The sequence below is a fragment of the Octopus bimaculoides genome, chromosome 5 (assembly GCF_046866305.1).
Source record: "Octopus bimaculoides isolate indiv1 chromosome 5, ASM4686630v1, whole genome shotgun sequence".
In the NCBI taxonomy this organism is placed as follows: domain Eukaryota; kingdom Metazoa; phylum Mollusca; class Cephalopoda; order Octopoda; family Octopodidae; genus Octopus; species Octopus bimaculoides.
The window spans coordinates 30012653-30029185 of NC_142932.1; the positions used below are offsets into that span (position 1 = coordinate 30012653).

At 33.8% G+C, this 16533-nt stretch overlaps 1 protein-coding gene across 10 annotated transcripts in view; it reads right to left on the reverse strand.

Moving 5' to 3' along the window:
* Positions 1-16096, reverse strand: part of LOC106883542 (protein tweety homolog 1-A) — a 174283-nt gene extending 158187 nt beyond the window's left edge. For all 10 annotated transcript variants that reach the window (XM_089352136.1, XM_052967867.2, XM_052967863.2 and 7 more), the window contains exon 1: positions 15834-16096. In XM_089352136.1, the coding sequence (XP_089208262.1) occupies positions 15834-15965 (132 nt within the window). In that variant the 5' untranslated portion in view covers positions 15966-16096. The remainder of the gene's footprint in view (positions 1-15833) is intronic.
* Between the last annotated feature and the right edge of the window lie 437 nt (positions 16097-16533).

A 16533-nucleotide genomic window follows, 5' to 3' on the forward strand; every position in this document is an offset into this window, starting at 1 on the left:
ACCATTTCGAGCGTGGCCGTTTTCGTGCAGGTGACACGTAAAAGCACCCACTACACTCTCTGAGTGGTTGGCGTTAGGAAGGGCATCCAGCTGTAGAAACTCTGCCAAATCAGACTGGAGCCTGGTGTTGCCATCCGGTTTCACCAGTCCTCAGTCAAATCGTCCAACCCATGCTAGCATGGAAAGCGGACGTTAAACGATGATGATGATGATGATGATGATGATGATGATATATATATATATATATATGTATATATATATATATATATATGTATATATATATATATATATGTGTATATATATATATATATATATGTATATATATATATATATATATGTATATATATATATATATATATGTATATATATATATATATATATATATGTATATATATATATATATATATATATATGTATATATATATGTATATATATATATATATATATATATATGTATATATATATATATATATATATATATGTATATATATATATATATATATATATATATGTATATATATATATATATAATATGTATATATATATATATATATATATATATATATATATATATATATATATATATATATATATATATATATATATATATATATATATATATATGTATATATATGTATATATATATAAATATATATATATGTATATATATATATATATATATATATGTATATATATATATATATATATATATGTATATATATATATATATATATATATGTATATATATATATATATATATATATGTATATATATATGTATATATATATATATATATATATATATATATATATATATATATATATATATATATATATCCTACATTTGCATTAGATTGCAATATCTCATATCTGATATTAGATCTCATATTGTATCTAATATGTATTAGCTGTTTCACATACACTGCTCTTAGCATTGCAGAAATCTTAATCATTGCTCAATTTCTAAATCTTCCACTCCTAGACACTTGTAAACAACAAAACACCACCTGAGATCAGCAAAATTTTCACAATTTTTCTCAGAAATGTTTTGTTATTATTTTTCCCTCCCTCTAGTGTATAAGAAAAATTTTTCAACAATTTATCAATATATTTGACTTCCATACATTGGAACCATTATCTCTCAAAAAAGATAAATTTAAGGTTTCTTGTCATTTAGGTTATAGAAATCTTGTCAATACCGTTTCCACTCTGGAGAAGCAGAAGCTTGCCTTGCTTTGATTCAATGACATGTACAATATTTAAAAGATTGAACAGAAATCTTTTATCAATCTTTTAGATAAAGATGGCTGTTGTATATGTTGACTGTCACATCAGTTTTGATGAGCACCACTACTACATAGTTTTGGTAGCTTTGGGTGTGAATGGCAAGGCTGGGCACTGACCTGCAAGGACTTTAGCATATTGGATATGTGAGATATGTTATTGCATCATTATCAATATTTCAACATTCAATTTTCCGTGATTATTCAGTCAGATGGAATTTGCTGAAGTAGATTGTGAGATAGCGACATTCGTTTACAGCAAACATGTGATGTCAAGACATGGAGACACACACAGTGGTCGTAAATGAGCATCACTGTTATACAAGTGATGTTCTTCATTTCCAATCTTCTGTGGAAAAATATGTCTGGTCACGGGAAATATTACCTTGCTTGAAAAGAGAAGGGTTGGCAACAGAAAGAGCATCAGGGCAAAGAAAACTTGCCTCAACAAATTCCACTTGACCCATGCAAGCATGGAAAAGTGGATGTTAAATGATGATACTAAATGCATTCAAAATATCGATACATGGTTTGGTTTTATTATGTCATAACTCCAAACCATTACAAACTAGTCTGTTTTTGCTTCATTTACATGGATAGTCTCACAAGGATTTGGAGAGGTTGAAAAATTCTGATAAGCATAATATGAGATGTGTCTGTGTGTGTGTACAATTGTGCATGCACACTCAGAGACACATACACACAAAGGTTTCTTTCAGTTTCTATCTAAGAAATTCACTCACAAGACTGATTATCCCAGGTCTGTAGTAGAAGACATTTGCCCAACGTGCTATGCAGTGACAATTATCACAAAATCATTATGCTTCAACTGTTCCATAATTTGAATGCTATTAATCGATGCCAGAAGTATAAAAGCTAAAACTGAACTTCAGCAAGATTAGAAAGAGATATAACTAGAAACCTACACAGCCAGTCCTCTTCACTCCACCAAACAATATAATAGTAAATTAACATACAATAACATTTCTATCATATATCTAGTACTAAAAAGCTGTGTGTTGATGGTGCTAATGTAGTTCTCAATCAACAAATAGATCTATGATTAATAAACAGCATTCTCGCTGGGACCATGTCAAGTTTTCACAATATCCATTATCTAAAATGTCCTTTCCGTTTAATTTTTAGACAGTAGCGGGAGAGGTTTGGCTGTTATTTCCAGCAGATTGAGTGACCATATAAAGGCTCTCATGTTGGTTCAACTAAGAGGATATTGTAGATCATAATGAGTAATTTCATTGGCTATATTTTTCTCAGTGATTATCAAGATTGGTGTCAGGAAAACACTTGCTACTTCAGTCATCTTCATCATAAAAGTTATTATAGGGATTGTCCTGGTAATTAATTTTGTAATGATTTTTCTATATTTAGATGGTAGAGATTTCTGCAAATTTACATTGACTTACATAAATTGCTAGAGCAAAATAGTTCAAAGAAGAAATTATACCACTGGATCAAAATAAATAGATAGAACAGTATTTTTTTGATAAGTAAATTGAAAATTTAATTCCTGTAATAAAAATTTGATTCAGGCAATAAAAAAAAAAAGAAATTTTGTTGTGTTAGCTCTTTCTATTAATGTACATAAGAGGATACATTCAGATCGTAAGATATTTAAACACATTAAAAGCTATAAAAAATATTACTAAGTAGTATTTTAAAATATTACTAAAATGTGATTTTAAGTAATTCTAAAAAAATTTTAATACTACTAATTGCTGAATAGTATTTAGTAAAAATATTAGCACTTTTAGAAATATCCATTTATGATAAAGTAATTACAGAAAATCATTTGAAAAAGGAAAAAAAAAAAATTTATGTGTTATCTGAATGAAAATCTGTTTGTTTTCAATGAATCAGCTGATCAAAGAAAATTAATATGGTTAGAGTAAAATCTGAAATCAGAAAAATCTAAGATGGGTCTGTGTTGGTAACAATGGAATAAAATCCAAGAGGATGTCAATGAGTTTAGATGTACCATTAAAGGGCCTTTTATAAAGGCCCTTTAATGGTACATGGTAAAGATGGCCGAGACAATGATTGCATCATATAATACAGGTGCAGGCATGATTCATAATCAGGTTTAATCCCACTGTAGCACACCTTAGGCAAATCTCTTCAACCATAGCCTTGATTGACAAATGCCTTGCATGCAAAATTTAGTAGACAGAAACTGTAAGGAATCTCACTATCATTATCATCATTTTAAGGTTCAATTTTCCATACTTTCACAGGTGATACAGAATTTATTTTCTCTGGCTGGATGTGCTTCCAGTCACCAACCTCACCTGTTTCAAAATAAGGTAATATTTTATCCAACGTCAGAAAGGAAGAAATGGATGACAGCTTGAATGATGATGCTATTCATTTACAACTATCACACAAAGCTGAGGCAAGGAGCCACTACCACCCATACACATGATGCCTTGTTTCCATCTATTCACAAGGCTTTGGTTGGCCCATGGCTATAGCAAAAGACACATGCCCATAGTGCCATGATCAAGTAGACATTGTCAAAAGTACCCCAGATGAGATCATCCCATCATTTTATATATTTAGAACATTATTCAAAAGAAAATAGCTGGGAGGTAAACTTCTTAACCACGGTTATACCTGCACCTTTACACACAAATGCCTGATTCTATGCACAACCATGCCTATATCTTTCTCCAATGAAAGTCGACTGGAATACTTGAGAATTAATGTGTCTGAACTAAAATACCACGTGGTATTTATTCCAACTAAGATACACAGACTCTCATCACTCTAGTCATCAGAAACGGAGTGAACTCACTTCTTGTGCTTTGTCTATCGGAAACCTGGAAAGAGGCATTTAACAATGTATTCTGATATTCAAGGTAGCAAGTGGGCAGAATCGTTTGAATATTGAGCAAGATGCTTAGCAGCATTTCCTCCAACCCTTTATATTCTGAGCTCACATTCTGCCAAGGTCAACTTTGCCTTCCATCCTTATGGGGTCAATAAAATAAGTACCAGTTGAACACTGAAGTTTATGCAATTGACTCATCACCTCTCTTCAAATTCTATTCTACCAAAATCTGAAACTTGTTATTCTTTTATAAAGAATAATATATATATATATATATATATATATATATATATATATATATATATATAAATATATATATATTTATTTTTAATAAAAAAATATATATATATATATATAAAAAATAAAAATATATATTTTTTTTTTTAATTAAAAATATATATAAAAAATAAAAATATATATATTTTTATTTTTAATAAAAAAAATATATATATAAAAAATAAAAATACATTTTTATTTTTAATAAAAAAAATATATAAAAAATAAAAATACATATATTTTTTTTTTTATAAAAACATTATATATATATATATATATATATATATATATATATATATATATAGCTAAAAAGACAAGACAGTCATAGCAGGAATGCCTGCTTTTCACTAGGTCTGCTCAATCAAGGCTCATCTGTTGGGTTAAACTCTGAAATACCTCATTATCCAATTACTATCCTATATGCTGACTATATACGTCTGCAAATTAACACTACCACCACCACCATCATTTTAACTATCCTGCTTCGCTGCTGCAGCGATGTAACCCAACAACAAATAATAAATTAACAGCTGAGATTTTAATGTAAATGATATTAACCATTATAGACACTAATTTCAGACAGAAATAGAAACCAGTCAGTGAGCCTGTTATTTTCTATTTTAGAATTAATACTTACGTCTAATATCTCCTACATGTAAAATTAGCTGTTCATCTATAATTTGATTCATGTAGTTATTTCTGGTCACAAACATCAAACCAAGGTAGGACATCTCACTATGTTGGCATTAACAGAACAGAATATCTATTCTTTATTTTGTTACAAAAGTACATAATTTGGGAGGTAAGGCCTACAGTCAAATTAATTGCTCCAGCAACTTGACTGGCGTTTCCCCCCCCCCAATCTTTAATGACCCCTGCTAAAGGACGGAAGGCAAAGAAAGGTTAGTAGAAATAACAGCTTATCTTCCTAGTAACTGACACACTAACTGGAGAAGTTGAAATAACAGACAATTTAAAGTATGTTGCTGTTGCTTGGCACCAGCCCTATGTATTATTCATATGTTTTGTTCTACACATGCATCTTTTATCATTTCTTTGTTTCAGTCATTGGACTACGGCCATGCTGGAGCACTGCTTTGAAAGAGGTGCTTGAGCAAATTGACCCCAGTTCTTATTCTATTGATCTCTTGTTAAATTGCAAAGTTAGGGGGACATATGCAAACCAACATCTGTTGTCATGTCGTGGGAGAGGGGTAACAAGCACAAAGACACCCTGATATTTACATCTATATCTATGGGCCTCCACACAGTTTTTGTCAACCAAGTTCACTCACAAGGCTTGGGTAGGTCCAAGCTGATAGAAGACCTCTCCTAAGATGCCATACAGGGACAATTACTAACATTAAATAAGCAAAAGTTTTCTAAAACAGTTTTCATTAATTTTTCCATATAAAGCATGCCAGTAGTTTTATTACTTGATTTCAAATGCACCATGAAGTCACACAGTTGCTTGACACATTAAAGATCACTGAATTAAAAACTTGATGATCACAGACTGAACATCTTTTCATTATTGGTTTGCTCAATCAGCATTGAAATGTGGTTAAAAAATAATCTTGATAGAATGAGACAAACTGATGTGATGGATTAACACAGATGCATAAACTTATATCCAAGTTCCTAATATTTAATTTTTGTATTTGGTTTGCAAGATTTTTGATGTGTCTTGTGTGTTGAAACATAATTTTGTTGTATCTTGGGAGAGTCATCATGCCAATAACCTTTTTTGTTATAGGTACAAGGCCTGAAATTTGATGGGAGAGGGTGCTAGTTGATTAGCTCAACCCTAGTACTCACCTGGTACTTATTTTATCAACCCAGAAAGTATGAAAGACAGAACCAACCCCAGTCGAATTTGAACACGGAACGTAAAACCAGAATATGATGAAACATTTCATCTAGTGTGCTAACAATTCTACCAACTCACCACTTTCTGTCGTGCCAATAACACACACACACACACACATACACACACACACACGCACACGCACACGCACACACACACACACACACACACACACGCGCGCGCACGTTCTAATTCACTTCTTCATTTTTATTAACCAGTTGATCATTTGCTGAATTGTTTGACCAAACAATCAATCAATCAGCTAAGTCTGTCAAAGTCCTTTCATTGGAATTGACAACCTCATCAATGACATGTCCTCAGAATGGTGGTGAAAATTTTTTTATCAAATCTAGTTGATTGATTGGCTGACCAAATGATTAATCCAGCAATCAATTAATTAATTAGTTAAGCAATTGACTAATATAGAAATGATATAGAACCAATGCATGTATTTATTATTGGCATAAAGACCCTTCCACGATACAAGTCTTTTGAATTTGATGTTGTTAATGTTCCATTTAACTACTGCAAGTCAAAAACAGGAAAAGAAATGGCATTCTGGTTATGCTGATGAAGGTTCCAGGTGATCCGATCGATGGAACAGCCTGCTCATGAAATTAACATGCAAGTTACTGAACACTCCACAGACACATGTACCCTTAGTATAGTTCTCAGGGAGATTCAGCACGACACTAAATGTGTCAAGGTTGGCCCCCATTGAATTACAGGAACAACTCATTTTTGCTGGCTGAGCAACATAAAATGAAGTGTCTCGTTCAAGGACACAACATGTCACCAGAAATTGAACTCATGACCTTAAGATTGGGAGTCAAATACCCTAACCACTAAGCTACGTGCCTTCGCTGTTGTAGGTCAACACTTGCAGGAAAGTGAGGGGCGGAGAGAGATTCTAGAGGTATGCTGTTCTGAGGAGGAAAGACTGGACATAACTAGTTAGGAGGAGATGGTGAGGGACACCCTAAGAGTGACGAGAGGTGGAAAGGAGAGTGGACTAAGAGTGGTTGAATGGTGGGGGTATGAGATCAGCCAGTTCAGAGGAAGTGGGGCAATTGGAGTAGCGAGAGAAAAGACAGTAAGCAGGCCAGATATTAGAGTATGTCTGTAAGTGACTGAATACCAATTAGTCAAGTGCCCACCCACCATCTCTGGATGTGTTCTAGGATGTCTGTGTGCATAGTAACAGAGCTGTCTCAAAAATGGGAGTAGGATTCCATTATGGACCTCATTTGAGTCTTATAGAATGATAGCAGTTGTTGGGGATTGAAATACTTTGTGGTCCTTCTCTTCAGGGCCTGTTTCTGGGATACAGTGGTACCCATGCTAAGGATGTGCTTTTTCCAGGAGAGACTACTGGTGATAGTGAAGTGCAACCAGTGCTGTCTTAACAGCATTATAGGCCCCAAGTAAATCAATGCATTGGATCCTATTGACTGCAAGCTATAGGATACACAGATCAGCTTTGAGCTCCTTGCCAGCGAGGCCTTAGGGCAACTGTATTGTGTGCCCACGCTTTACGAAGGCAATGGGACCGTTATTAGGAGCGACTTTAAGTGTCGTAGCTGATTGACGTTCATGTTTAATGGGCTGTGATGCGTTCTTTTTGTATGAGCAGTGCTTGAAATAATGTAGTCCTAGATAGGTTGAATAAAAGTGTAATGAACACAGTTGAAATGTTTATAGACACGATCAGTGTTAACACCAAGAGAAATACCACTGAAAGTACTTCTCAGGTTGCAACGGGGAAAATTGAGCAACTCAGAAAACAAATTGCTATATAAACAAAATATTATTAAAAAGAAAAAAAAAAAAACGAAAAAACTATCCAGCATCATAAGAGAACAAGGAAGAAAATAGATGAATACAAACTTGTACAAACAGGTTTTCTCTTCAACATATAATGTAACACTGAGAGAAGTAACCACTGACATACTCAATGAAAACAATGACAAAACACAGACATATACAGAGATACACAGAAACACATTAATATAGAAGCACAACACATATATACAACAAAAAGAAATATAAAAAACACACATGACGAGATATCCTTACATGGATATATGTAAATAAACTGAAAAAGCGTTTTCATACATATAACACACATACTTAGTACAGATACACAAAAATATGATTCAACAAGTCAAATCTATCAATATATTTAGATATAAATATTTGAAAATAAATTAACAGTGATATTTTGTAAAATTTTAATGGTGTTTTTTTCTTCCTCTTTCAAAGTTGCGGGTGAGGAGGAACAACTTTTGATGCCTGACTTTGTAATCAACCCACCCCAACTCCCAGTGCTTCACCCTTAATAGTAAAAAATAAGGGATTATCATTATTTTATCAATCTTAAAATAAATAATGTTTATAGCCATAGACAGACAGACACCCAAGTTCATTTATTTCATTTAATGTGAAAGGTAGCTAAGTTCTTCAGTCACAAAGACACGAACAAGTTGTTTGGTTAGTACCAAATTAGACTTGATCAAAAACGTTCTCGTGAAACCATTTTCTTTTTTTAAGATTCCAGGCATAATATATCTAGGTCTATATTATCCAATGTATCTGTTTTTCCTTTTTTCCAAAAACGGTTGGATATGACACGAGGCGATTTAGTAGCTATTTCTTGCAAGTTGCACTACCAAGTAGAGCTTGCCTCGTTTAAATTTTCATTAGAGTACAGAAGACTTTACAGTACAATATGGCTAACGTATGAATTCTATGGGAGAAGGGTCCATCACTGTACAGCTATTCTGTAATACAGCGACAATAGCATAATGTTAAAGACTAGGCTGTTTGTACAGCTATAATATCGAAATGTTCAAAATCATTCTATATTTAATTTTATTTGGTTCACTAGATGCTGCCATTATTTTAAAAAATGATTGTCCTCATTAGTAAGGTTGAGAATTCTCATTAAAATTTCTTGGCTTATTACGTCAAGAATGCTAACGTTTTTGGTTAATTGCTCCCAGTAATTTTTCAACGCAATATAGCATGATAATAATTAACACTACCGGAATCAAAAATCATACTGTGTGTACAAAAAAAAATAACAGTAGTTCTTGCCAGCTTGTCATAGTTTATTGCTCCCTAGAAGCGTACAAACTTACAAGTAAACTTTTATGAGGTTGTTCGAATTGCTAGAAATATTAACCAAATCTCCGTCAAAATTACGTCTTACTGACATGAAAAAGAAACAACACATTTCACAATGTACTCCTATCCCAATGAATACTATGACTGAACCAGGATAAGCTGGTCAAGATTTCAATCCCTGTTGAAATCAAAGTCTGGTCATTTCAGTCGGTTTCCGGATCAAATACTGCAAGGTCCAACATGTCCTTTTTAAAGAGGATTTGCCCGTTATTTTTAGCACGTTGAGCAAACGTGTACAGACTTTTCTCGTTGGCTTGAGAATGATTACTTCATTGGAGTTGATCAGAAGCTAAACAACAAACGATAAGGAGAGAAGAAATATTGGAGTTCTTCCTAAATGTGGGTCCTTATCTACTGCTAACAATGCAATTGCTAAGGGTAGTAGCTAGAGACATATTTCGCGTTTGTAGAGAAATATCATTTTAATATTTGCATAAGCCTTCTGGTATTCATTTTTCTAAGCCGGGAAGCAAGAAAAGACATGTAAAAGACATTTGAAAGCAGAACAGATTTAACTAAATATCACGAAGGTTTCTACTATTTGTTACCCACGATACTTGTGTGGCTGGAAGAGATGGACAGATAATCAGAGAGACGGACAGAGACAGTGACAACTCACAGAAACAGAGAGAAAGGGGCGGACAATGTCGGAGAAAGAGAGAGAAAGAAATAGAGACAGTGTGTATGAAAGAGAGTGAGAATAATTTCTAGCAAACAAGCCACAGGTTCTTGAGAAATACACTCAATTATACCGAAACCTCGTATTTGACAGCTATAACCGACTCACTATTTGCGGCTCACTTGATTATTAGCCATCAACCCCGAAATTGTAAAATATATTTATGGGAAAATATAAACTAGTCATGCGAGAAAGTAGAAAAAAAAAACTAAATGGCAAAGGGGAAAAGAGACAGTAAAATCAAAAGAAAGATTTAAATAGATTCAGAATTATGAAACTATTGCGAGAATAAGAGAAAGAGGCAGGGAGGAGAGAGACAATTATTAATCTCTTTCTTTGTTGTTGTTGGTTAATCCTAGGTCAGCCCTGACTGACCGTTTAATTAAAAAATGAGTTAAAAGCTGTTGTCATCCGGTTTCGTTTTCTTATGACTATTCATGTCACTGAGGTGTAATATAAAACCAACCATAATACATCACTGGTATTTTATAGACCCGAAAATATGGACAGTAAAGTTGTCCTCGCGGTATTTGAACTCAGAATGCAGTGGACCAGCTGTTGCTCTAAGGCTTTAAGAATTCCCATTTAACGGTGTTATGGATCGTAGATACACATATCTCATATATTTAAGAGGTTAGTTAAGGTGAGACCTCAGTGAAATTTGGTTTTCAGTTTAGTTATACGATCACGTTAAGTCCCCATCTTTGGCTTGCTTTATAGTTAATGTTTCAATGAATCCGAGAACACATTCTACATTTAATAGTTACGAGTCAATAATAAAAATAATAAAAATCTAAACGGTTGACCGACTGTCAAGAAATAGCCAAAGTAATTTCAAATCAGGTGTTCCTGTTTTTAAAATAGAATGGAGGACATATTGGATGTTGCCGTTCTCACAGGTGGCCCATGATAATAGATCTTTTCGATCACTGTTGCTTTTCCTTCCTGATTAATAAGAAGAGAAAGTAGTGTTAATTTTCGCTACTTAAAATTTTCGGAGAAATAATAGGGTTAACTGAAATTAGTTGGTTTTATATAGCTGATTTCGTTTAACAGGTAAATATGTCAAAATAAGTTGTTTTTTTTTTAAGAGTAAGTATAGCCATTATAATTCCAATCATGCCCGTCGCTAAAGGGGTGCACAGCACGGTACTGCCTCCTCACTGTTCAACGATGTACCCTCAGATTTACAGTGGTACACTTATTTTCGAAACTCCACTTAAACATTATTACAAATTAGTGCCAACCCAGAATATTCTGCAGCACCCCCAGGCACCAGAGTGTGGCGACGGGCCTGATTCCAGTTGCATAAAGAGTGCTTTATTAGGAGGTGGAAGATCCGATCAAATCAACCTCGGTACTTGACTGGTATTTTATGGATCTCGAAAAGATGAACGGCTAAGGTTGTACCTTAGCAGAACTAGAACTAATAAAAAATATGTCAAAAGGGTGACAAATGATGGGTACATTACAAGAAGCTATAAAAATGGTGGTTTACGCAGAGTCGATGATGAAACAATAAAACAGATGTAAGCTAAGTGACAGATATATTTTTATTACTATACACGATTAAACCCTTCTCCCTCCAAAAGAAGCCCGTTAAGTCAAGTTTAAAAATACAAAACAATAATTTGGGTTAGAAACAGAGTCTCCCCCAGCAGCAAGAATCGGTAATGTGGCATTGTTATAGGCTGCACTCACAATCATGGTTGGAGATTTTATTAAGGAGAGAGAAAGTAGCCCGCAAGATGAAGATTTACAAATGGCTGCAATCAAAGAAAAACCCATATTACGGAGGACTTGGCAACACCAGATTTATTGAAATCCTAAACTGTTGCTATTGGATGAACGGACATAAAGATGCGACAATCCACCGATTTTAGGCATCAGATAACTGAATAAATTTATGGTGTTGTTTAACCATAGGTCATACTTGATAGGACAGATCTATGATCAAATGCGTTCCAGACGTGACCATGTCATATTTTTGTGTATGTAAAGACTGTATTGCAAAATGAAAATAGGTGTGAATCACTGTCTTTTCTATTGTATGCCGGTATGCATGATTTTAGTTAGCTCTGACTGCTGTTTCTAATAGGTCGAGCGACCACAAAGGCTCACTTCCTAGTTGGCTCGTGAATAAATTTAAGTTAGATGTCGGCGGCAAGGAGGAGTTATGGCTAAACAATGCATTAACATTTTCTAACAAAGAAACATTCCCTCCGCCACCCAGTATGAAAGAAGAACTACAACAGTGCCTTCCAGTTGCAGCAGGCTCAACTATTGCAACATCAGCCACTGCAACAGTACTATTTATTACCAACAAGTGTAGCAGGAACGATTCTCTGAAGAAATCAGGGACTGCTATGCAGGAGTGTGTGTAGGGGGGGGGGTATGAAAGTGCAACAGAATTACTCAACCATTTGGTATGAGTGTGTCGAGGAATTCGCGATATATCAGTTATAAAATATATAGAAAAAAAAAAAAGGAAAATATTTTTTTGTGGTTCTTTTTTTCTTTTTTTTAATTAATATTCCTTTTCCGTTCTACCATTTGACAATCCAGGAAGTGATAGGTGCCGTGGAATGTCCTGTTCAGTGCACGAGATCCAAATATAAAATCGATATTAGAAGGATCTCCATCAACATTCACAATGAAGACTTCATACGGAGAGAGAGAGAGAGAGAGATTCACACATTCATTATACATGTACATAACATGTTTATATTAAAATTATATATGTGCATATTCACACACCTAACTATATAAAATAGTGTGTGTATATTTAAAACTGAATGTGTAATATGCGTACACAAGACATGTATACATACATATATATATATATATATATATATGTATATATATGCACAGATACACACATACATATACAAACACAATAAAAGGAATTCATGTATTTCTTAGGAAACATTCCATGCATATGTTATATATATTTGTACATTCATGCTATATAGGTTAAGGCATTATACACACACACACACACATACAATAGCTTATCAATTAGGGTCAATATGGTTTCTTGTTTGAAATTCTGCACACTATACAAATGTAGTATACCCCTTATGAACGGGCAGTTTGGTGAGACTGAACCAAGGATCAACTGCTGGTGTGATGGTGAGATCGTCCAGCACTGGTTTAATTTTATTCATTTTTCTATTTCAAAACAATTTAATACTCTAATGTAAACTGAACAGGCATGTGAGTATATACACATCTCGTAAATATACACATATACATACATGCATACACACACACACACACACATGCATACACGCAGGTACACACACACATACACGCATACATGCATACACACATATATACATACATGGACGCATACATGCATGCATACACACGCATACATGCACACACACATACACACACATATATATACATACATGCATACACACACATACATACATGCATACACACACATGCATACATACACGCATACAATGCACACACACACACATATACATGCACACACACGCATACATGCATACACACACATACATGCACACACGCATATATAAATACATGCATACACACACATATATGCATACCACAACCAGATTCCATCTGCTGGAAATAGCAGCTAAATCACCTTTAAACTACGTATGAACCATCTTAAATAGGAAACATTGGATGATGTAGACCAAGATACACTTAAAAAACTGGATGGTCATGGATAGTTTGCCTATGATCATTGTCTTTGGGTTTAGTGTGCTTAAAACTATCCAATGTGTCCTATTTTTAAAATGATGTAATTTGAGGGAAATTTGTTTACTATTTCTAGTAGATCGAACCTGGTTGTAAGCACACACACACACACACACACGACCTAAGAAAATACGAATGGCTATTGAATTTTAAAGAATCTATATTTTCTTCTTTTCTTAAAAAAGAAAAAGCAGCTTGAGATTGTGTTTCTTGTTGAAGGCTCTGTGGAGTCATAAGATCTGTGTATTCGAGTCTTCAGGAAAGAGAATGTCAAACAGTAGAGGTAATGGTAAAGGGGTAGATAGCTGGGTAACAACAAGGGGTACAGAAGCAACCATCAAACACGGGTAGCCAGACCAACGTTTACACGTTTTTTAGTAGTTTGTTGATAAAATTATTTCCTGCAACTGGTACAGAGCCCTCGAATTTGTGGGGTTGTGGAAGGGAGTGGTGATTAAATAGACAAATTGGGGCCCCGGACTTGACTAGTGTTCTATTTTATTGGTTCCGGAAGGACTGAAGACAAGATAGATCTCGGCGGGAAATAAAAATGATCTCTTCTTATTACCTCAAAGGTGACGGATAACTAAAAACAATATTAATAATAAATGATTCAACTATTGAAAAATCAAATTAAAAGTAAAACAAGAAATCAGTTTCAAAATAATAAAAACAAATGAAAAACGAGATAGATTTGTAAATAAATTCACAATGAAAATATTGAAGATTATTTGTATATATTATTGTAAATAAATCAATAATAAAATTTTCGTTTACTGCCATAAGGGCGACATTTAAATGCCTATGGGAAGGTGTGTGTGTGTGTGTGTATATATATATATATATATATATATATATATATATATATATATATATATATATACATATATATACATATATATATAAACGAATGTGGCAGGTGGATATACTGAAAATATATGATAGATATATGGACGATATAAACGCATACGACTGTATATATATAACAAATTGTATAAAAGTATAAATTTGTTATATTGCCATGTAGGTACACACACATATATGTACATATATATGTGTGTGTGTGTGTGGTTTAGATAAACCCATACGTCAGTTATGATTCGGTGGTAATCAAAATTCTTTTGTTAATTAGTATGAAATGTACGCTGAATGTTCATTTTATTTTATCTTGTTAGCATACGGTTAAAGATCTCTTTTTGTTTTGTATTTTATACATCTGTGGGGGGGGGGGGGGGGGGGTAAAAAAAAGCTTCAGTAAAAATAAATAAATAAATGACAGAATTATTAAAAGATAATATCTGAAGATAGTGAAACAAAAACAAACACGAGCAATAAAAGAAGGTTGGTTAGTGATAGTAGTAGTCCTCAATGATAAAACCAATGAACATATCGTTTGTACACTGACTGACAATTTTCAACGGTCATAGTGGATATAGAACGGTAGAGAGTGTATATATATATATATATATATATATATATATATATATATACATATACAAACAAGGAATTCAGACTAGAGTGGTAAGAAACAAAGGGGTCTAGTCTAAACAAGGAAGCTGGGAAGGGGATGAGCCGAATTTCCATTTATTATTGGTTATATTTTTGAGGAAGAAAAGGTCAAAATTTAAGCCTTTCACAGAGCCAACACCCAATATTTTAAAATCACGAGAAAAATGTTCGATAGATTTTAATTATTATAGTGATATAGACACACACCGCGCGTATGTATGTTTCACATATGTGTGTGTGTGCGTGTGATTAAAATGTTTATATTTGCGATTGAAATCTTTCTTTTGTGTAGTTCTATCTAAGTGTGTATTAATAACATGTGTTTACCAAAATATAACACTGTCATTTAATCAAACGGTAAGGTCACAAAGAGCCGAGAAATCACACACGCATAATATTATGATGTGAGTGTGTGTGTGACTATCTTTAAATAAGACAATTAAATACTTACGTGGAAATAGGGAATGTTGACTGAACTAAAATGAGAATCAGCCCATGGCCAGGTAAAGTTGACATGAGGGAATCGGTGGAAAAAATCTGCCAACCACAGTTTTTCGTATTGTCCTATTACCGAATTCAACATGATTAAGTGTTGGTAATAAAGAACCACTGAGCTTTTCTCTTAAAAGCAACACATGTGTCTAGATGTATATTGTAAGCAGATCACACGGTACAATTTCCTCACTTCACCTCCTCTCTTTGAATGTTGTGAATGAGGCGAAGGTTTGATGGACTTAATACATATGTGAATGAGTGTGTGCGCGTGCGTGCATGTGTATTTACATATTGAGAAGGAGCGTCAAACTGGAAGGGCTTGTAAATATGTAGCTAATATGTACGGATGTACATATACATATATATGTATATGTATGTATGTATATATAGGCAGTGCGTGTAATTTAGATAATGATGGTGGTGATACAGGATGGGGGTGGGGGTGGGGGTAATTGCCAATCGTTTTTCCACGACTGCTAAACAGTAGTTCGGTTGATGCAGTGGGTAATCTGTATTTTCATTACTGCTACTGTCTATGATACGTAAAGGCTACAAGAATAGAGAGAGAGAGAGAGATTGAGTGAGTGAGAGAGAGATGTAGGTCCACCACAGCAACATTGATTGAGGTGGAGGAGGAGCAAGAGGAAAGGGAGGCG